We start from the raw sequence: 18,404 nt of genomic DNA, 5'->3' as shown, positions 1-18,404 counted from the left end.
GCGTATTGAAGTTTTACTGTAGTCAGATCAGCCCCAAAATACAGTCAAACAATGCATTACATTTCAGAAGTACAAAGACTTCAAATGGAATCTTGAACAAGGAATTCAACAGTTCAGGCAACTTCCATGTATAAAAATGGCTCGTCAACCTTTTGTGTTGGGATCTTTTATCCAGACTTTCAATCCAAAATCCTGAATGCCATTTTTATTCATGGATGCCGCCTAATCTCTTGCATTCCTCCAGCTTCTCATTGTTTGGCCTAATTATACTTGTACTCACATGTTAAATAAGATTGATAGATGATTGTTCAACCTCTTGTGGTTAGAGTTGATCTCCAATTACTGATGAAAGTTGCATATGCAGGTTTCTTTACAGAATCAATTTATCAAGGTGCAGCTGACCAGTGGATTCAAAGCAAAAGAGAGGATATTATTAATCAAATGACAGAAGCATGCCTGAATCAAACATTGGATGCCCTCATTTCTCGTGATCTAATAATGAAAGAAGACTATGAGCTCATCAGCACCAAACCCACAAGAACAGCCAAAGTCCGACAACTCCTAGACACTAGTGACAACCAAGGAGAAGACTTTGCCAGAGTCATTGTTCAGAAGTTAAAAGACAATAAGCAAATGGGTCTTCAACCTTACCCAGAACTATGTACACTATCCAGTCCAGTCTCTCTCATAAGCCTGATGTCAATCCACCCCAAATACAAGTAACTTTTATTCAGATTTTTTTATTTGGATCTACTGTTACCTTAATCCCATAAACTGAAATTGCAATGTTTTTTTTTATTGAACTGTGGATTGTACCTAGCATTGGTGCATGATTTTAAAAGTTAGAATTAGAATTTTATCATGAACAGACTCTGTTAACTAATTTTATCAAGTCTTCAGAATTGATGGCTCTTCAAAAAGAAAAATTCTGAAATAGTCTTGCCCAGATGTTACAAGATATGGAATTATGATATAATAGTATTACACTTTTATGAAACTGTTTATTGTGCATTTCTGAAAAAGAAATCACTTTGTCATCTTATGTTAGGACGACAATACAAGTGAAACTTACTTCTGAACTTTCAAAATCAATTTTAGCAGGACTTAAATGGAAGTGCAATTTTCACTAAGTTTGAGTGAAAGATGAAACATTATTCCCACAAATGTTCGTAGTTCCAATTGAAAATTTGGGGTTTTACAAAAAACTCAGAAAAAATAAACAAATTACAAGAGGGCAACGCAATCTCAAAAGAGCTTCAGGAAATCCTCAAAAGGCCATTCAAATCCACTTTACAATGTCATTATTCTTAAGAGAAACTGAGAAATGATTTAAGAACAAAAGTGAAAGCAGATGAAATCAAGATGCAAGAATAAATCTGCAAAAGTAGATAAATCTTTTAACATAGAAACATAGAAGATAGGAGCAGGAGTAGGTCATTCGACCCTTCGAGCCTGCTCCGCCATTCAACGAGATCATGGCTGACCTTAAAGTTCAGTACCCCGTCCCCGCCTTCTCTCCGTAACCTTTAATACCCTTATACTGAAGAAATAGATCTAATTCCCTCTTAAATAGATTTAATGAACCTGCCTCTACTGCCCTCTGTGGCAGTGAATTCCACAGATTCACCACCCTCTGGGCCAAGAAATTCCTCCTCATCTCGGTCCTAAATGGTTTGCCTATTATCCTCAAACCATGGCCCCGGGTTCTGGATTTTCCCATCATTGGAAACATCCCATCTGCATCCATTCTGTCCAGTCCTGCCAGAATTTTATAGGTCTCTATGAGATCCCCTCTCAATCTTCTAAACTCCAGGGAGTACAATCCCAATTTGTGCAATCTTTCCTCATAAGTCATTCCTGCCATTCCAGGTATCAGCCTGGTGAATCGCCTCTGCACTCCCTCCATTGCAAGAACATCCTTAGATAAGGTGACCAAAACTGCACACCATACTCCAGGTGGGGTCTCACCAAGGCCCTGTACAGCTGCAGTAAGGTATCCTTGTTCCTATACTCAAACCCTCTTGATATGAAGGCCAACATACCATTTGCCTTTTTAACCGCCTGCTGTACCTGCATGCTCGCCTTCAGAGACTGATGTACAAGTACCCCTAGGTCTCTCCGCACTTCCCCATCTCTTAATCTATTGCCATTCAAATACTAATCTGCCCTCCGGTTTGTATTACCAAAGTGGATAACCTCACATTTATCCACATTGTAGTGCATTTGCCATGTATCTGCCCAGTCCCTCAATTTATCCAAATCACACTGGAGCTTCCTGACCCCCTCTTCCGTGCACACAACCCCTCCTAGCTTAGTGTCATCTGCAAATTTGGAGATATTACATCCAATCCCCTCATCCAGATCATTAATGTAAATTGTGAACAACTGGGGTCCCAGTACAGATCCCTGTGGTACCCCACTGGTTACCGCCTGCCACTCAGAAAACGAGCCATTTATCCCAACTCTCTGTCTTCTACCTGCCAGCCAGTTCTCAATCCACATCAATACTTTGCCCCCAATCCCATGAGCCTTGATTTTGGAAGCCAGTCATTTATGCGGAACCTTATCGAAGGCCTTTTGGAAGTCCAGGTACACCACATCCACTGGCTCTCCCCCATCTATTTTACCTGTCACCATCTCAAAGAATTCCAATAGATTTGTCAAGCACGATTTACCTTTTGTAAATCCATGTTGACTCCGTCCGATCCCTTCTCTGCTAGTCATATGCTCCGCTATTACATCCTTAATAATGGATTCCATCATTTTGCCCACTACTGATGTAAGGCTCACTGGCCGCTAATTCCCCGCTTTTTCTCTACCCCCCTTTTTAAATAGTGGGGTAACATTAGCTACCCTCCAATCCATGGGTACTGATCCTGAGTCTATCGAGTTCTGGAAAATAATTCTTAAAGCATCTGCTATCTGAATGGCCACTTCCTTGAGTACCCTAGGATGTAGATTATCAGGCCCTTGGGATTTATCTGCCTTCAATCCCATCAATTTCCCCAAGACCATGTCCTTAGAGATACTGATTTCTTTCAGTTCCTCCCTTGCATTAGTCTCTGTTTCCCAACATCCTTGGGAGGTTATTTGTATCCTCTCTTGTAAAAACAGAACTAAAGTAAGAATTTAATTGGTCTGCCATTTCCTTATTCCCCATTATATATTCCCCTGATTCTGACTGCAAAGGACCTACTCTGGATTTCACTAATCTTTTCCTCTTGACATATTTATAAAAGCTTTTGCAGTCGGTTTTTATATTTGCCGCAAGCTTACTTTCGTAATTTATTTTTGCTCTCTTGATTAATCCCTTTGTCCTCCTTTGCTGCATCTTGAACTGTTCCCAGTCTTCGTTTGCGGTACTTTTTTTGGCCAATTGATATGCTCTCTCTTTGGACCTAATGCTGTCTCTAATTTCCCTTGTTATCCACAGTTGCGTCACCTTTTTTGGTTTATTTTTATGCCAAACCGGTATAAACAATTTTTGCAATTTCTCCATTAGATCTGTGAATGCTTTCCATTGTCTATCCACAGTCAACTCCCCCATAAACATCACCCAATCAATCTTACTCAACTCCCGTCTCATACCATCATAATTCCCTTTATTTAAATTCAGGACCTTAGTCTCGGTTTTAATTTCATCACTCTCCATGTCGAGTGAGAATTCGATCATATTGTGATCGCTCCTACCCAAAGGGCCTCGCACAACAAGATTGCTGATTAGCCCCTTATCATTGCATAATACCCAGTCTAAAATGGCCTGCTCCCGAGTTGGTTCCTCGACATATTGGTCTAGATAACTGTCCCGTAAACATTCAAGGAATTCCTCCTCCTCTGTATTTTTACCAATTTGGCTATTCCAATCTATATGCAAATTAAAGTCTCCCATGATGACAGCTGTTCCTTTATTGCACGCTTTTCTAATTTCTCTTTTAATGCCTTCCCTCACCTCTACACTACTATTTGGAGGCCTATATACCACCCCCACTAACGTTTTCCGCCCCTTGCTATTCCTCAGTTCTACCCATATAGATTCCGCATCTTCTGAGTTAATATCCTTCCTGTCAAACTCCGAACATCTAAATTTAGCTGTGGACATGTGGTGGATAGGAGGATATAGGCTTTGTTGTTACTTCAGGATGATACTCCTATTGGCACAACTATAGTTATTTACTCCAAGCTTCAACCACAGCTAATCTTACAGTCACTGAATATGCTATTTGGTGAAAAGCAGTAGCTGGATGGGCCTTGCAGCAGATGGCATTCCTCTTCATTCAGCTTTATGATCAAAGCTGATCAAGTACTTTTTTCCCTTTCCAATACCAACTGGCATCATGTCAAGCTGAGAGGCTATTCAGTTCTTGAAGGATTATTGATGTTGAAATGATAAAGTTGTTTTTTCCTCCACAAATACTCTTTGACCTTGTTTGTATTTAAAATAACGTGAATATTGTTAATTCTGTAGATCCCACCAAAAGAGTGTCATTTTCGTAACTCCAATAATATTGAATCATCTACCAAAGCAGAGTGCATGGGGCTTCAAATCTAGAATGCACCTTTTATTTAGTGACACTGAGATGAACAACAATAATATCCAGGAAGTCAGAATAAATAAATTTTATTCTCTGCAAAACTGAGATTTAATTAACGTAGGATGGAACCCACAACTCTGTATTTATTTGATTATTTTTTCCTCCATTTGCCTCAATGGCATAATATTCCTGACCTTCCAGTTAGAGAACATGACATTACAATATTAAACAAAAATGTTGGAGTAAACCATTTTTCAGCCTGTAAAATCTCATGCTTTCTCTGGCATTCAATAGAATTATCCAACTTTTCGATAAATTTTGCTCAGCCTTCATTTTTAACAAGCAGAAATGTCTGCCTGCAGGAGTGTGAAAAGGCTCTCAAAATCTGGGTTATTTCATGAACAAAATTCAGAGAGGTGGGTGAAATTGTTGATACACAGTATTCCAACTTTTAACAACTGTCAGACTGAGGTCCATTCCGTATCCAAGTTGTTTATACAATCCTACCACAATTGCAACATTATGTCCTTGAAATACAAGCCATCGTTGACAAAACTTGGTCTTTGGCATCTCTGGCCAATTAAAAGTTTGAGTAGGTCAAGGATCAGATTCAAGGCAAAAAAAAATCAGGTTGCTTTATTTCAAATAATCAATATATTTTTATTTCTTCTGTATGAATATGTTCTAATTATTAGAAGTAAAATCTCAGATGAAGGATACTTTTTTTCCAGTATACCTGCAGAAAAAACCAATGAGGAGTTGCTCAGAAAGTCATAAGGCATGGCATCTATGGAACCTCAGCTCTGTGGATTCAGAATTGGCTTGCTTGTAGAAAGCAGAGAGTGGTAGTGGACAGGAAGTATTGTGGCTGGTGGAGTTCCACAGGGATACGTTCTGGGTCCACTGCACTTTGTGATTTTCATAAATGAACTGGACGAAGATATAGAGAGATGGGTCAGTAAATTTGCGAAATGATATGAAGGTTGGAGGTGTGAATAGTGTTCAAGGTTGATGTGTGTTTGTAATATATGTCAGTGGAAAGCTTATCAACTTTTTTTAAATGTGTTCATTTTAACAGATGATGATTCATTCTAGAAAAATGAAAGTTTTTTTTGTAAGGTAAACTCATCTGATACAAATGTTCTTAGCAACAAACTTATTCCCAATGGATAAAGGGCACACACATATTTGTCTAGCATTGGGTTTCATCTATTTTTGGTACTGTAAAATCTCCATTTTGCATGAACATCTAATCAGATCCAACTAAAAAAAAAAATTGCAGAGCTGGCCAAATTACATTGAAAACTAAGTTAGGGTGATCTACACCCAGAAATTCTTAGTAAAACACTGTGGTTCCCAAGTGACTCATTCTCAATTGAACACATCTACCACCAATTATCTGTGTCATAATTAATGAACAGAATCAACTCTCAAAAATGCACTCACCATGACAGTACAAATGTACATTATAGCTATAAAACAGTTTGGACCCTTCAGCCCTTGATATTGTGCCATACTACTTTATGTAAACTTACTCCACAACAATCTAATCCTTTCCTCCCTTGCAGCCCACAGTTCTCCTTTTTTTCTCACATCCAACTCCCTATCTAAAAGTCTTTTAAATATCCTTTTATACAAACCTCCAATGCATTCCTTGCATTTACCACTCTTATATCACCCCTGATGTTTCCTTCAGTTAACTTAAACAGATGTCCTTTGGTATTGGTCATTGCAGCCCTAGGATAAAGGTGTTGGCTGCTCTTCCTATCTATGCCTTTTACAATCTTATCTATCTCTATTAAGTCACCTCTCATCCTCTGTCACTCCAAAAAGAAAAGACTTTGTCTTCAAAAGACATGTTCTGCAATCTGGATAGCATCTTTGTAAATCTTTTCTGCACCCTCTCTAAAGCTTCCACATCCTTCCTATATTAAAGTAACCAGAACTGAATGCAATATCCAAATGTAGACTAACCACTGTTTTATAGAGTTGCAACATTACCTCATGGCTCAACCAATGAACGCCAGCACACCATATGCCTTCTTATGCACTCATCAACTTGTGCAGGAGCCTTGAGGGATTAAGGATGGACCCCAAGATCCTACTGTTTCTCCACATTGTTAAAAATCCTGCCATTAACCATATTCTCTCCCTTCAAGTTCGATTTACCAAAGTGTATTACTTCACTGGATTGAACTCCATCTATATCGGAAGGTAGTCTCCTCGTATTTACTGTCAGCAGTTTAAATATTTATTTAAGGTGAATGAAGAAAAGGGAGATGACAGAGGTAGGTTTTTATTTCCACAGGATGGTGGGGGCCAGAAATGCATTGCTGGGGGTGGGGCCAATATAATAGGGACATTTAAACAACTTAAACAGGCACATGGATGTTTTTTTTAAAAGAGGGTTGTGGGTTTGAGGTAGAATGTTTTACATGGGTCAGCACATAATCATGGGCCTTAATGGCTGTACTGTGCTGATTCTATGATCAGTCTCGACAAACCCTTTGAACACTGATGCCAATCTTTGAAGGAATTGGTTAAAGTCCACTCTGTAAGTCTTGTATTCAGAGAAGGCAAGTTGGAACACCAGTGTATATAGATTTGCTGTATCAACTAATCTCTTTCTGTAAATTTACACTTGTACTGTGTTTTACCTGTTGTACTATGTTAGAGATGTCTCCTGGTCTGCACACAAAACAATTTTTCTTACTGCATCTTGGTACCTGTGACAATAAAATTGAACTCTTGGAATCACAACATCCACTTGTGGACACATAATGCAGTTCTTTCATCACTCCAGAGTTTTGAAAATCTCCACTTGACAAATTGGTCGATTAGCACAACGCCATTACAGCACCAGTGACTGGGTTCAAATCGAGTGCTGTCTAAAAGGAGTTTGTATGCTCTCCCTATGTCTGCATGGGTTTTCGCCAAGTGCTCCAATTTCCTCCCATTCTTCAAAAACGTAGGAGGTTTGCAGGCTAGTTAGTGTATTTTGGCAGCAAGGGCTTGTGGGCTGGAAGGGCCTGTTTCCAAGCTGAATGTGTAAACAGAAGATGACAGCATTTCAAGATCTCCTTTTCAATGGACATCATCAGAATTTATTTTCATGAACATGTCATGAAATTCATTGTTTTGCAGCAGCATTGCATTGCAAATATTGCTATAAATTATATTTCAAAATAGAAAGTGAGGTCGTTTCTGTGGTTCATTGTCCATTCAGAAATTTGATGGCAGAGGGGGGGAAACTGTCCTTGTGCTATTAGGTGCTCTTCTTCAGGCTCAGGCTCTTGGACCTCCTTGATGATAGCAGTGAGAAGAGGGCGTGACCTGGGTGGTGGAGGTCATTGAGGATAGAGGCTGCTTTCATAAGACACTGCCTCTTGTAGATTTCCTCGTTGGAGTGAGGACTGGTGCCTGTGATATCACTGTGGAGTTAACAACTCTGTGGAGTTTTTTCCCGTCCTCAGCATTTGCACCTCCATGCCAGACAGTGATACAACCGGACAACATTCTCTCCACGGTACATCTGTAGAAATTTCTGTGAGTCTTTGGAGGCATATCAAATCTTCTAAAGCTTCACAAGAAGAACAGCCACTGGTGAGCCTTCTTCATGATTGCATCGACATGGAGACCCCAGGATGGATTCTCAATGTTGACACCCAAGAAATTGAATTCTTAACTCTTTTCACCACTGACCTCTCAATAAGGTCTGGTTCATATTCTCCTGATTTCCTTCTGAAATCCACAATAAGTTCCTGGTTTTTTACTAACATTTAGTGCAAGATTGTTGTGTCACTAAATAACCAGCTGATCTACCTTCCTCCTATATGCTTCCTCAATGCCATCTGTGATTCTGTCGTCGACCATGGTGTCATCAGTAAATTTATAGACAGCATTTGAATTAGATTTAGCCATGCAGTCAATGGATTAAGTGTACGTCCTTGAGTATGCCTGCATTGACCATCAATGAGGAGGAGATGCTGTTTCCAATTTGTATTGACTGGTTTTCCAATGAGGAAGTTAATGATCCAGTAGCAGAATGGGGTGTGGAGGCCCAGGTTTTGGACCATGTCGACTAGCAATGAGAGAATGATGGTGTTGAAAGCTGAACTGTAATCTTGAATGATGTTCTGCCGGTAACCTCAGAGACAGATATCACAGTGTCAACAGCCCTTGCAGGGATTCACATAGGTGTGGTTGAGTTCTCCTTCTCAAAGTGAGCATAAAGGGTTTTTAGCTCATTGGCTAATGAAGGATCACAGCCATTTGCGGTGCTCATCCTGATCTTGTAGGATATAACAGTCTGCAATCCCTGCCGTAGCTGGCAAGTGTCTGATTCTGCTCTAGCATACTTTAGAATTGTGTCTTTGGTGCTGAGATAATCTTCTGCAGGTCATACCTGGATTTCATGCAGAGATCAGGATCACCAGCCTTAAACATCCTCAATCTCACCCTCAGTAGGTTGCAAATATTTTAATGTAAAGACTAAATAGCCAATAAAGACAACATCACCAACATGCTCATTTCCTTCAGGGAGTAGCAGAAGGGATTTTAGTTGCAGACTTTGCTCTGACCCAACAGAAATCGTACTCCAGAGTCTGAAGCAATAAGAAAAGCTATTGTGATTGCAACCAGGAAGTGCCCACATGAAGTTTTCAACAGCAGAAAAAGATTCAGAAATGTTCATTACGATGTGTCATTTCAGAAAAATAAAAATCTTTCTTCAATGCATAATATATGATGTTAAATAGAATGCTGCTCTTCATGTGTTTTTTAATTTTGTGAAATTGGCATTATCCTAAACTTTATCTCTTGGATGTTTCAGTCTGATTGAAAATGCTATCTCCTGGCAGAGATCCCAATGCTTCCTGGACTTGATTAAATGTCAGTCGAGGAAATGAGACAGAAAATGAGCAGAAGCACCCAAATAAGTCAACCAAAGTACAGTGGATAATGGAGAGGAGCACATCAAAGATACATGCTTAAGCACAATATCTAAGCCCTTCCAAAATGCAGCAAATTTAAATTCCTGTCCATGCCACTGCTTTTAATCAGAATCAAATTTCTATGAGTGTAAATGACACATTGTAATGAAACTTTTGAGTCTTTTTGTGCTGTATTTATTAATTTTAAATGCAGACCTACAGAACAGAACAGGCCATTTCGGCCCACAAGCCCATGCCACCCAATTGACCTACAACACGAGCGCGAGTCCCGGCAAGAACACGAGGCAGGAGCTCCAGTGAGTCAAGTTGGGAGTTCTGGCGAGGCAGCGAGTGACCTGCATACAGAGAGTGGAAGGAGTGAGCAGAGACGATTTTGATGAGGGAGAGAGGTCCGATGATGGTGTTGTGAGTGAGGAAATAGGTTTGGTAGGTCTCAAAGGCAAGGACTCTGAACACACTTTTGATGTGGGAAGGATTTTATTTACAGAAGGCAACTGATGCAGAGCACACACACAATGAACTGGTACATACAATGATCAGGGAAAAATCACTATGACGCCCCACCACCCCTCGACTCAGTGCAGGCACGGCTCTATGCTACAAGGGACACTAATTAAACGCTCCCAACCTTCTTTACAGTGCACATCTTGCCAACGATTTCTCCAGCGCCCTTCCACATTTCTAGGCCTGGAGTGAAACAGGATGGTCCCAAGCTGCAAAAGAGAGAGAAGAAAGAGGACATGGCACCTTTATAGTCCTGGAGGGACAAGCCCACATCATTGACTGGGGACCAATAGCTCAGTGGCCGAAGGGTGAATTTAATTACAACAGCCAATGGCCCAAGGCTAAGTACAGGCAGGCTAGAGAGTGGTCCAGGTTATTTACATGTGGCCAATAGCAAGGTGTGCACTAATGGGTGGGGCAGAACCCAACCTTGATTGGCAGCTGGTGTGTCCTCCGACTAGGTAGGGGGCAGGGTAGGGCTGTCACATGACAGCCACAGCCCTTCCCAATACAATCCATCCCTTGGAGGTCACACCACTCGCCAATCATGAGACAACAACTATGTACGTTACAAGTCAAAGCATGTACAAAAAACAATACTGATCAAGTGGGTCAATTTAGTCACTAATGCTGTCCGAATGCTGGACAAGGCACAGTCAAATTCAATGACAACGCCTCATCACCCCTGACCAAATAGGGTTGTTGTGTTACCAATGGGGCAGGGTCCTGTGGGAGCTGCTCCCCAGTGTTAGAGGGGAGGATAGAAAAAGGAAGTTGTTTGGTCACAGCTCCTGTGCCTGGGTTCTCCGGCTTAGCTGGCAAATGTGAGCACCAATGTCTGTGAGCAGGCAGTGCAAGGTCATCCATCAGGTGCCAGAGCCTTCTCTTGGCTTGCGCATCCCGCGCATTGGCCTCATGCTTGAGCACTCCTTAGGCACAGAGCCCAGATGCCTGTCACCGTGCTACCCCATGGTGAGGCAGGGGGCAGGCCAGCAGGTATACAATCCAGGATGTACCTGGGGCACCTGTTCTGGGCTGACGTTTGACACCAGGATGGCATTCCTGCTGATGTTCTCTTTCAACGGGTGCCCCAAGTGCCTGTGTTAGATCCCTGTAATGATAGCCAGGAGTCAGGACAGAAAGTTAGCCAATTTAGTATTTTTAAATAAAGACTCCCACCACCCCCACCCCATGGGGTTTTTCTGTTAGTGGGAGTCTGGGGTGATGCTGTCATTGCAAAACAAAATAAATACAATGTTTCCTACCATGCTCTGATCATTGACTGGTCAGCTCACAAACTGCAGTTTCTATGAGTGTGCTTAGAGACATTGTGTATTGTAAAAATAACCACTGCTAAATATGCAGTTTTAAAACAGTTAAAGGCTTGGTAAGACATAGAATGTCCAGTGATGGTTTCCAGAGCAACAGCTGTTCTCTTGCTGGCTTTTTTTGCAGAATACATAACAAATTGTCTTATTGGTCAGTTCGGTCACTGTACAGGTGGTCACAAAATCATGAACGAAGTGTTGGCCGATGTCTCGGTATCAAATAGGTTGTAGCAAGCGGCAGCGCCAGGTGGAGATTTTGTCCAGAAGACCAGCAGGACTCTGCACCCTTGGATCTTCTGCTGGAGCTTCCATTCAACACCTGCCTTACTGGCCGAAATCTGTAATTTAAAAGGAACACTGGCCTGGCAGGGGGCAAGGGGGCAAGGGGCAATGCTTGTTCAACAGCTTGTCAAAAGCAGCCTGTTGTTCTGGTCCCCATAGGAATGTGGCTTTCTTATGGGAGACCCTATAGGGTGGTTCAAAGAGCATGATAAGGTTGAGTATGTTCTGCTGCCAATAACTTAGGAGGCCCACGAGGATCTGGGAGTCTGTTTTGTTTGAGGGGTGTCGGACTCTGGCTTTACCCTACCCTTAATTTAGTCTATGTGTCATCTGAGTCCAGCGTGTTCGTTAAATGAAGCGATAGGAGAAGGTATTCGGTTCAACAATCAGTTTATTACACACCACAAGAATAAAGCTTAACAGAGCTCAGGTTCAGTCGTTAGTTCATAGGTCACCTGCTCAGTGAGCTATTCCCCAAGACTGACCTCTACTGTCCAGTCTCTACAGTTTATATAGCTCAACCTTATCATACAGAACAAAAGTTGGCTTTCTTTGCTAGATTTCTTGCATAAGATTTATCACAAGTAATTTCCTGCTCTGCAGATATCTGGGGTGTAGAGCTCCCATCTTAATTCTCAAGGCCAGAATATCCTGTTATTTTGATCAGAAATCAATTCATACCCCAGATATTTCTAATTATTTCTTTGTTCTCAACTGACCATGTTCTTCCGTTCTACTCAACACCTCCTTCTGCCTTCTTACTGAGTTATTCCATTCTCTTTGTTTCTGACAGTCTCTGTCAGGATTCTTCTTCTTGTCAGGCCATCGTCCCCTGTGCTAATCAACACCTCCTTTTAACCTTCCTAAATTGTTTCATACATATTCTCTCTTTTGTATTTGGGGAGCAGGCAATTCTAAACCTACTGTAATCAGCCAACTTTGCTACATACTGTGGCTGCCCCTTACTTACATTACTCTTTCCCTTCACCATGAGGTAAATATTAAATTGTTACATAGTACTGGATTCATGTATACAAAATGAATAGTACATAAGCATATATTCTACATATTTTTTATGATTAATTAACCCCTGTATTCCAACAGTCCCCCTTTTGGTCTCATGAAAATGAGACCAACCAAACCACCCGTTAACTTGTGGGACATCAGGAGTTTTGGCAAAGACTGGCATCCACGACCCCTTATTAAACTTAACCTCATAAACTTGGCCATTATGAACACACTTCAGTCCAGTGGGGGCCCCAACACAGTGTTCAGGAAAGTCAATCCAATCCGCAAAGTACTGTTTCGGTTCGTTATGGGCCTCCCAGGCTGACCGCAAACACTTTGTACAGTTGTTTCCTTCTCCAGACGCTTCAAGGGCTAGGAACAACATCACCCATAGTCCCCACATAGTGTCCGTCACAGCCCCCTAAATTCTGTTGACTTCAATATAGAAATATCACTTCAAATACTGAAATACAGTCACCGTAATCCAAATGTCTCTTTAAAGGGACCCATTCAAAAAGTTCTTAGTCCGTAGTGGCTTCACAGGTTCTCAGTCACCTCCATTCGAATCTGTTCCAGTGTCCGTATAGGTGGGTCCGTTGCTGTACACTGACTCCAATAATACGTCTCTCCTTTTCCCAGTAGTCGAACCACGTGGGACGTTCTTTCCACCACTCTGTAGGGCCCTGTCCACCTGGGCTCCGACCACTTTCTCTTGATCACCTTTAGCAGAACCCACTCCGCAGCTGATGGTATCGGGGTTTCACCTTTCTGCTCAGTACTTGTAACCTGTTGTGATAAAGCTGATACCAGAGCCGTTAGTTTATCATAATAAAGCTTACATTTCATTGGACTTACCTCTTCCTTTGTGGTATGAATCCCGGCTCCAGGTCCTGGAAACTGGTGCCCCGTTTGTAGTTCATACGGAGTAAATCCTGTCACATAACTTACCGAACTCCTTATTGACATCAATGCCAGGGGCAGCGCATCCACCCAATATAATTTGGTCCGTGCCTGTACTTTCCCGATCTTACCTTTTATTGTTTGGTTCATTCTCTCCACTTTTCCTTGGGATTGTTAATGATACGCCATTCCGTTTTAACCCCAACATCGCTTCTACCTCCTGTAAATCTTCATTCCTAAAATGACTTCCATTATCTGACCTGATCTTCCTAGGAAACCCGTGTATAGGAATGTACTGGTTGATTAGGAACTTAATTACCATCTTTGCATCTTCTCTTTTGGCAGGGATTGCCTCAGGCCAACCTGTGAACACATCAACTGCTACTAAGAGGTATCGATATTCCCTTGCCTTCTCTATCATGTCCGTGTAATCAATTACAATTTCCTGCCCTGGTAACTTAGGCAATGGAAACTGTCCTTCGTGAGGTTTCAGTCGCCTTGACATTATATGTCATACATACCTTACACTCTCTGATATGATTCTCCACCATCGCCGGCAGGAAGGGGTGCCACCAATGTACTAAATACCTTATCATCTGTTTCTTCCCACAGTGGGTTAACCCATGCGCCTCCTCCAGGAGGGATTTCATGAGTCCAGATTGTAATACTGGCCTACCGTTCATTGATCTCCACAGTCCTTGATCTTCGGTTTCCCCCCTTTCTTTCCATACCATCATTTCCTGGGGTGATGCCTGCGCTTGTTCCTGAATTATTACTCCTACCTCACAAGGTGGCAATAAGTCATGTGCCATTCTATCTGCCTGCATCATAATAAACTTAGGGCCGTACCCTGCTGCCCTTTTTGCGGCCGTGTCTGCTTCCTGATTTCCTCGAGCTACCATCGTATCTGTTTTATCATGGCCCTTACATTTAATAACTGCTAATGCCTTTGGTTTCAAGAGGGTCTCAGCCAATTTCCTAACATCCTTCTCATGTTTAATTGGGGTCCTTGCTGCTGTTAAAAACCCACTTCTAATCCATTGACTAAGCTCAACCTGAATTGTCCCTACCACATATGCCGAATCTGTATATATATGGACCTCCTTCCCTTCTGCCCATTCTAATGCTGCTATCATTCCCTGTAGTTTGGCCAGTTGTGCTGACTCCTTTCCTCTCACTGTCCCTGTAATAATTTCTTCAAATCCTTCTGTGGTTCTCCGTACTACTGCATAGGCGGCTTTTAATCCATCCATGGGATGTCTGTAACAACAACCATCTGTAAATAAGGTTTCATCTGGTTCTCTCAAGGGTGAAGCCTGTAAATTAGGTCTTATTTTAATATCCCTTAGAACCCTCTTTTCACAACAGTGTGGTTCTCCCTCTCCCATATTTTCTGCCATATTAATGCCTTCATGGGTAAACGTAATATTTGGAGCATTCAGGATCTTTTCCAGTCTCGTCTGCCTCAGTGACGTCATTGTAAACGCTGTCGAGCTCACAAATGCTACAATACTATGTGTTGTTAATACCGTCAGGGCATGTCCCATCACTATGTGTGCCACCTTTTGTAAAATCTTTGCTACCCCCGCTGCATGTCTCGTGCATGGTGGGTGTCTGTCTTCAGTCGGATCTAGTGTTATACTCACATACATGAGCACACATCTTCCACCCACTTTTTTCTGAAAAAAGGACACCAACAATCGTGTGTGCTTTTTCAGAAACATCCAAAAAGAAAGGGTGTCTATAATTGGAATCGCCAAATCTATAGCGGTTGTAAGAGCTTGCTTAAGTAGAATAAAACTCATCTCAGCCTATGCAGTCCAATCAAGTGTAGCTCCCAGATTCCTCATCCCCTGCTCATTCACCAAAGTTCGCAGTGGATGTGTCAACTCACCATATGATGGGATAAACTGCCTACTATAACCTGTCAAACCCAAAAACGAAAGCATTTCCTTAACTATCTTAGGTTTTGGATGATGTAGTATCGCTGTACCTTTCGCTGAGACCGTTCTTCCTAAAAAGGAGACCACTTGTCTACAACATTGCAACTTTAAATGAGAGACTTTAAAACCTGCCTTGAACAGCTGCACTAGCAGGAGTTTTGTGGCCTCCAAACAGGAGACAGGCTCAGGTGCTGCCAATAAGATATCATCTATGTACCCACCTGGCAGTACTAGTCCCCCCAGCTGTTCTTTCAAAACCTGATTGAAAATCCCTGGGGATAAGATAAAGCCCTGCGGGAATCAAGTATAATGTAACTTTATATCTCTATACGTAAAGGAAAACACATCTCTAAACTGTTCTGCCAGCGGCAAACAAAAGAAAGCATTCGCTAAATCTATACAAGAGAACCACTTGTGGTCTGGAGTTAAAGCAGTCATGGCGGTATATGGGTTTGGTACTGGAACTGTGGGTGTTCCCACAATACCATTAATGCGCCTTAAGTCATGGGCCATCCGATATTTGCCCGTGTCCTGTTTCGGAACAGGTAAGATGGGTGTATTCCAACTTGAACACGAATGTTCCAACACCCCTGAATACATAAGGTCATCAATGGTATCTGCCAGACCCACTTCAGCCTCGGGTTTATGGAGATACTGTGTCTGCCAAATGGGAGTATAATCTGAAAGTTCAAATGTTATAGGATCAACCTGCTAACAAAAACCCACGTCTGCTGGTCCCACTGACCAAAGGTCCTCAGGGATAGAATCTAACATAGGGGCAGAGTCGGGATGATCCATCCTTTCTCGACCATGAAAGCGTTCACTCTGTCTATGCTCAAGGAGGACCCGATCATTTGAAGGGTACAAAGTCCTGTACGCCTGACCAGATAGAGAGAACTGCACTGTCGGTAATTGAGTGTCTGACCAGTCCCTCAAGGACATCAAGTTCTGACACATCGGTCCCAAATCTTTTGCCTGGTCATTAGTGCCAATTGCAAGAGTGCCATGAGGAATGGACTCACCGGCCATCACATACCACTCCAGCTGCTCAGATGTCAGTGCCACCATAGCGGCTACTCCCTCCTTTCCTACCACTATGTAGTCCGAATTAATCTCCCATTGCATGCCCTCTACCTCTTCATAAAAGGCATGCTGATAAATTTCATCCCTATCTCTATCGTAAAAGAGGGTAACGTGGAGGGGGTCCGAGGGAGGGGTATATGGGTGTAACGTCTGGATCCACGGCTTCCATTGATTATAAAGCTTTAGCAGCCCTCCCTTCTGTGGGTTCTACAGTTCGATCAGTCCCCAGTAAATGTCAGCCCATAGTCCCTCAGACGCGGATCCTCCAGCGGCTGACACCAACATCTGAGAACTGGAACAAAGCGTAGTTAAAGAACAGTTCATTGAATATCCATTTGGAAAGGTGACCTCTATTCCGCTAGGTCCGCAAAGGATTGATGCTCCACACCTGACCAGCAGATCTCTGCCCAACAGATTAGTAGGGCACATTGCCGACAGAATATATTGATGTGTGAAAGTCTGTCCTGCCACAGAAGTGACTAGTGGTGTAGAAAATGGCAGATTTTCTGGTGTACCCGAGAACCCTATCAACTGGACGCTAGAGGATGACTTTTTAGATTGAAACTCAGCGCCAGTAAGTGTTGAAAATCTGGCACCCGTATCTACTTCCATGTCCATCACTTTAATCTGCAGGAAGGGGTCTGCCAACCTAGCCTACTATTGGGTGCTCGGGCCCCATCACTGTGGATAACATTGCTCCTCCTCCGTCAGCAATGGGAATTGTCTCGTCGGAGCTAGAGCCGCATGGAGTGCCTGATGTACCGGAGGTGGCACTGATGATCTCTGGGACTGGACCCAAGGCTCATATTGTGGTGGTCAATATCCCCTTCCCCCAGTGTCCTGAGAACCCCATGTTAGGGGGCACTCTCTCTTCTAGTGTCCTGGTTGACCACATCCAAAATATACAGCTGGCTGTACTCGTGGCACACCCCAACCTCTCCCTCTTACTCGGAATCCCCCCATTGGACCTCCAGTCTTGCCCCCATAGGTGGGACCCGGTGCCCAATTTGGGGCCGGGTGCCAATTTATATTATTCCCTTGTGGTGGCTGCAGTGGCTGCTGAATCATCTGGTTCGCACCCTTTGAGGGATTCTTTTTTGCCTCATTTGCCTTTTTCCTAGCCTCTTCCAATTGAAGCTTAAGGAGTTGCACTTGTGCAGACTCCGTAATTTGTTTGTCCTCCTTTTCCTTAGCCCTATAACGCTTCATGTGATGGGTCAAATGTTTTTCCCATTGATCAGTCGAGCAACCAGGAATATCAGGGTTCTTCTCTAACGCCTCCCTGACTACAGCTGGCAGCCCGCTCGTTACTGCAGACCTAAATAGTGTAGTCTGCAAGGGTTCTGTGGCTGGGTGTACTCCTGCTTTATCCGTCCAACTCTCCTTACACTGACTCAAAAAGGTCGAGATCTCCTCATCCTCTTTAATGGAAAAGGTCAGGGACTGCATGACACCGGGGCGAACGGGAAACTTATCCCGCATTGCATCTCCTAGTGCCGTAGCATGTTTAGCAAATGGTTCGGCATCAGGGCACCTAGTGGTTCCTGTGACCATTTCTACCTGCTGTATTTCCCACAACCCAAGCTGTAAAGGGGGTGGAGTGATCCTCTGACATTCCTACCGAGAAGGCATTCTCAAGTGTCTGTTCTTGCTCTCTCTCATTTGTTTTTTCCAGTCACATACTAGTTTCCCTTACTTTACATACATCTTTCTGTATTTCCTTCGTTAACTCCTTCATTTCCTCCACCCTTTCCTGCATAACTCTCTTAAGTCTCTCCTTTGCCTCCTGGAGTTCGTGACCTGCTAATTCAGTGACATTCACTATTCCCTCATTTATCTGCATCACTGGCATCTGGGGAATTGGATAAGGTG

At 42.7% G+C, this 18,404-nt stretch overlaps 1 protein-coding gene across 6 annotated transcripts in view; it reads left to right on the top strand.

Annotated features, from left to right (window-relative positions):
• Nucleotides 1–18,404, top strand: part of ripk2 (receptor-interacting serine-threonine kinase 2) — a 134,537-nt gene that overhangs the window by 92,015 nt on the left and 24,118 nt on the right. For 3 of the 6 annotated variants that reach the window (XM_069921974.1, XM_069921975.1, XM_069921979.1), the window contains one exon: nt 365–7,292. The exons of 2 other annotated variants lie outside the window; for them this stretch is intronic. In XM_069921974.1, the coding sequence (XP_069778075.1) occupies nt 365–723 (359 nt within the window). In that variant the 3' untranslated portion in view covers nt 724–7,292. Of the gene's footprint in view, nt 1–364; nt 7,293–13,851; nt 13,898–18,404 lie in introns of those variants that run through there. One more of the 6 variants, XM_069921976.1, reaches the window with a different exon arrangement.

The sequence above is a fragment of the Narcine bancroftii genome, chromosome 2 (genome assembly GCF_036971445.1).
Source record: "Narcine bancroftii isolate sNarBan1 chromosome 2, sNarBan1.hap1, whole genome shotgun sequence".
In the NCBI taxonomy this organism is placed as follows: Eukaryota; Metazoa; Chordata; class Chondrichthyes; order Torpediniformes; family Narcinidae; genus Narcine; species Narcine bancroftii.
Note: the sequence above shows the minus strand (reverse complement) of the source record. Positions and strands in the feature narration are given on the sequence as shown.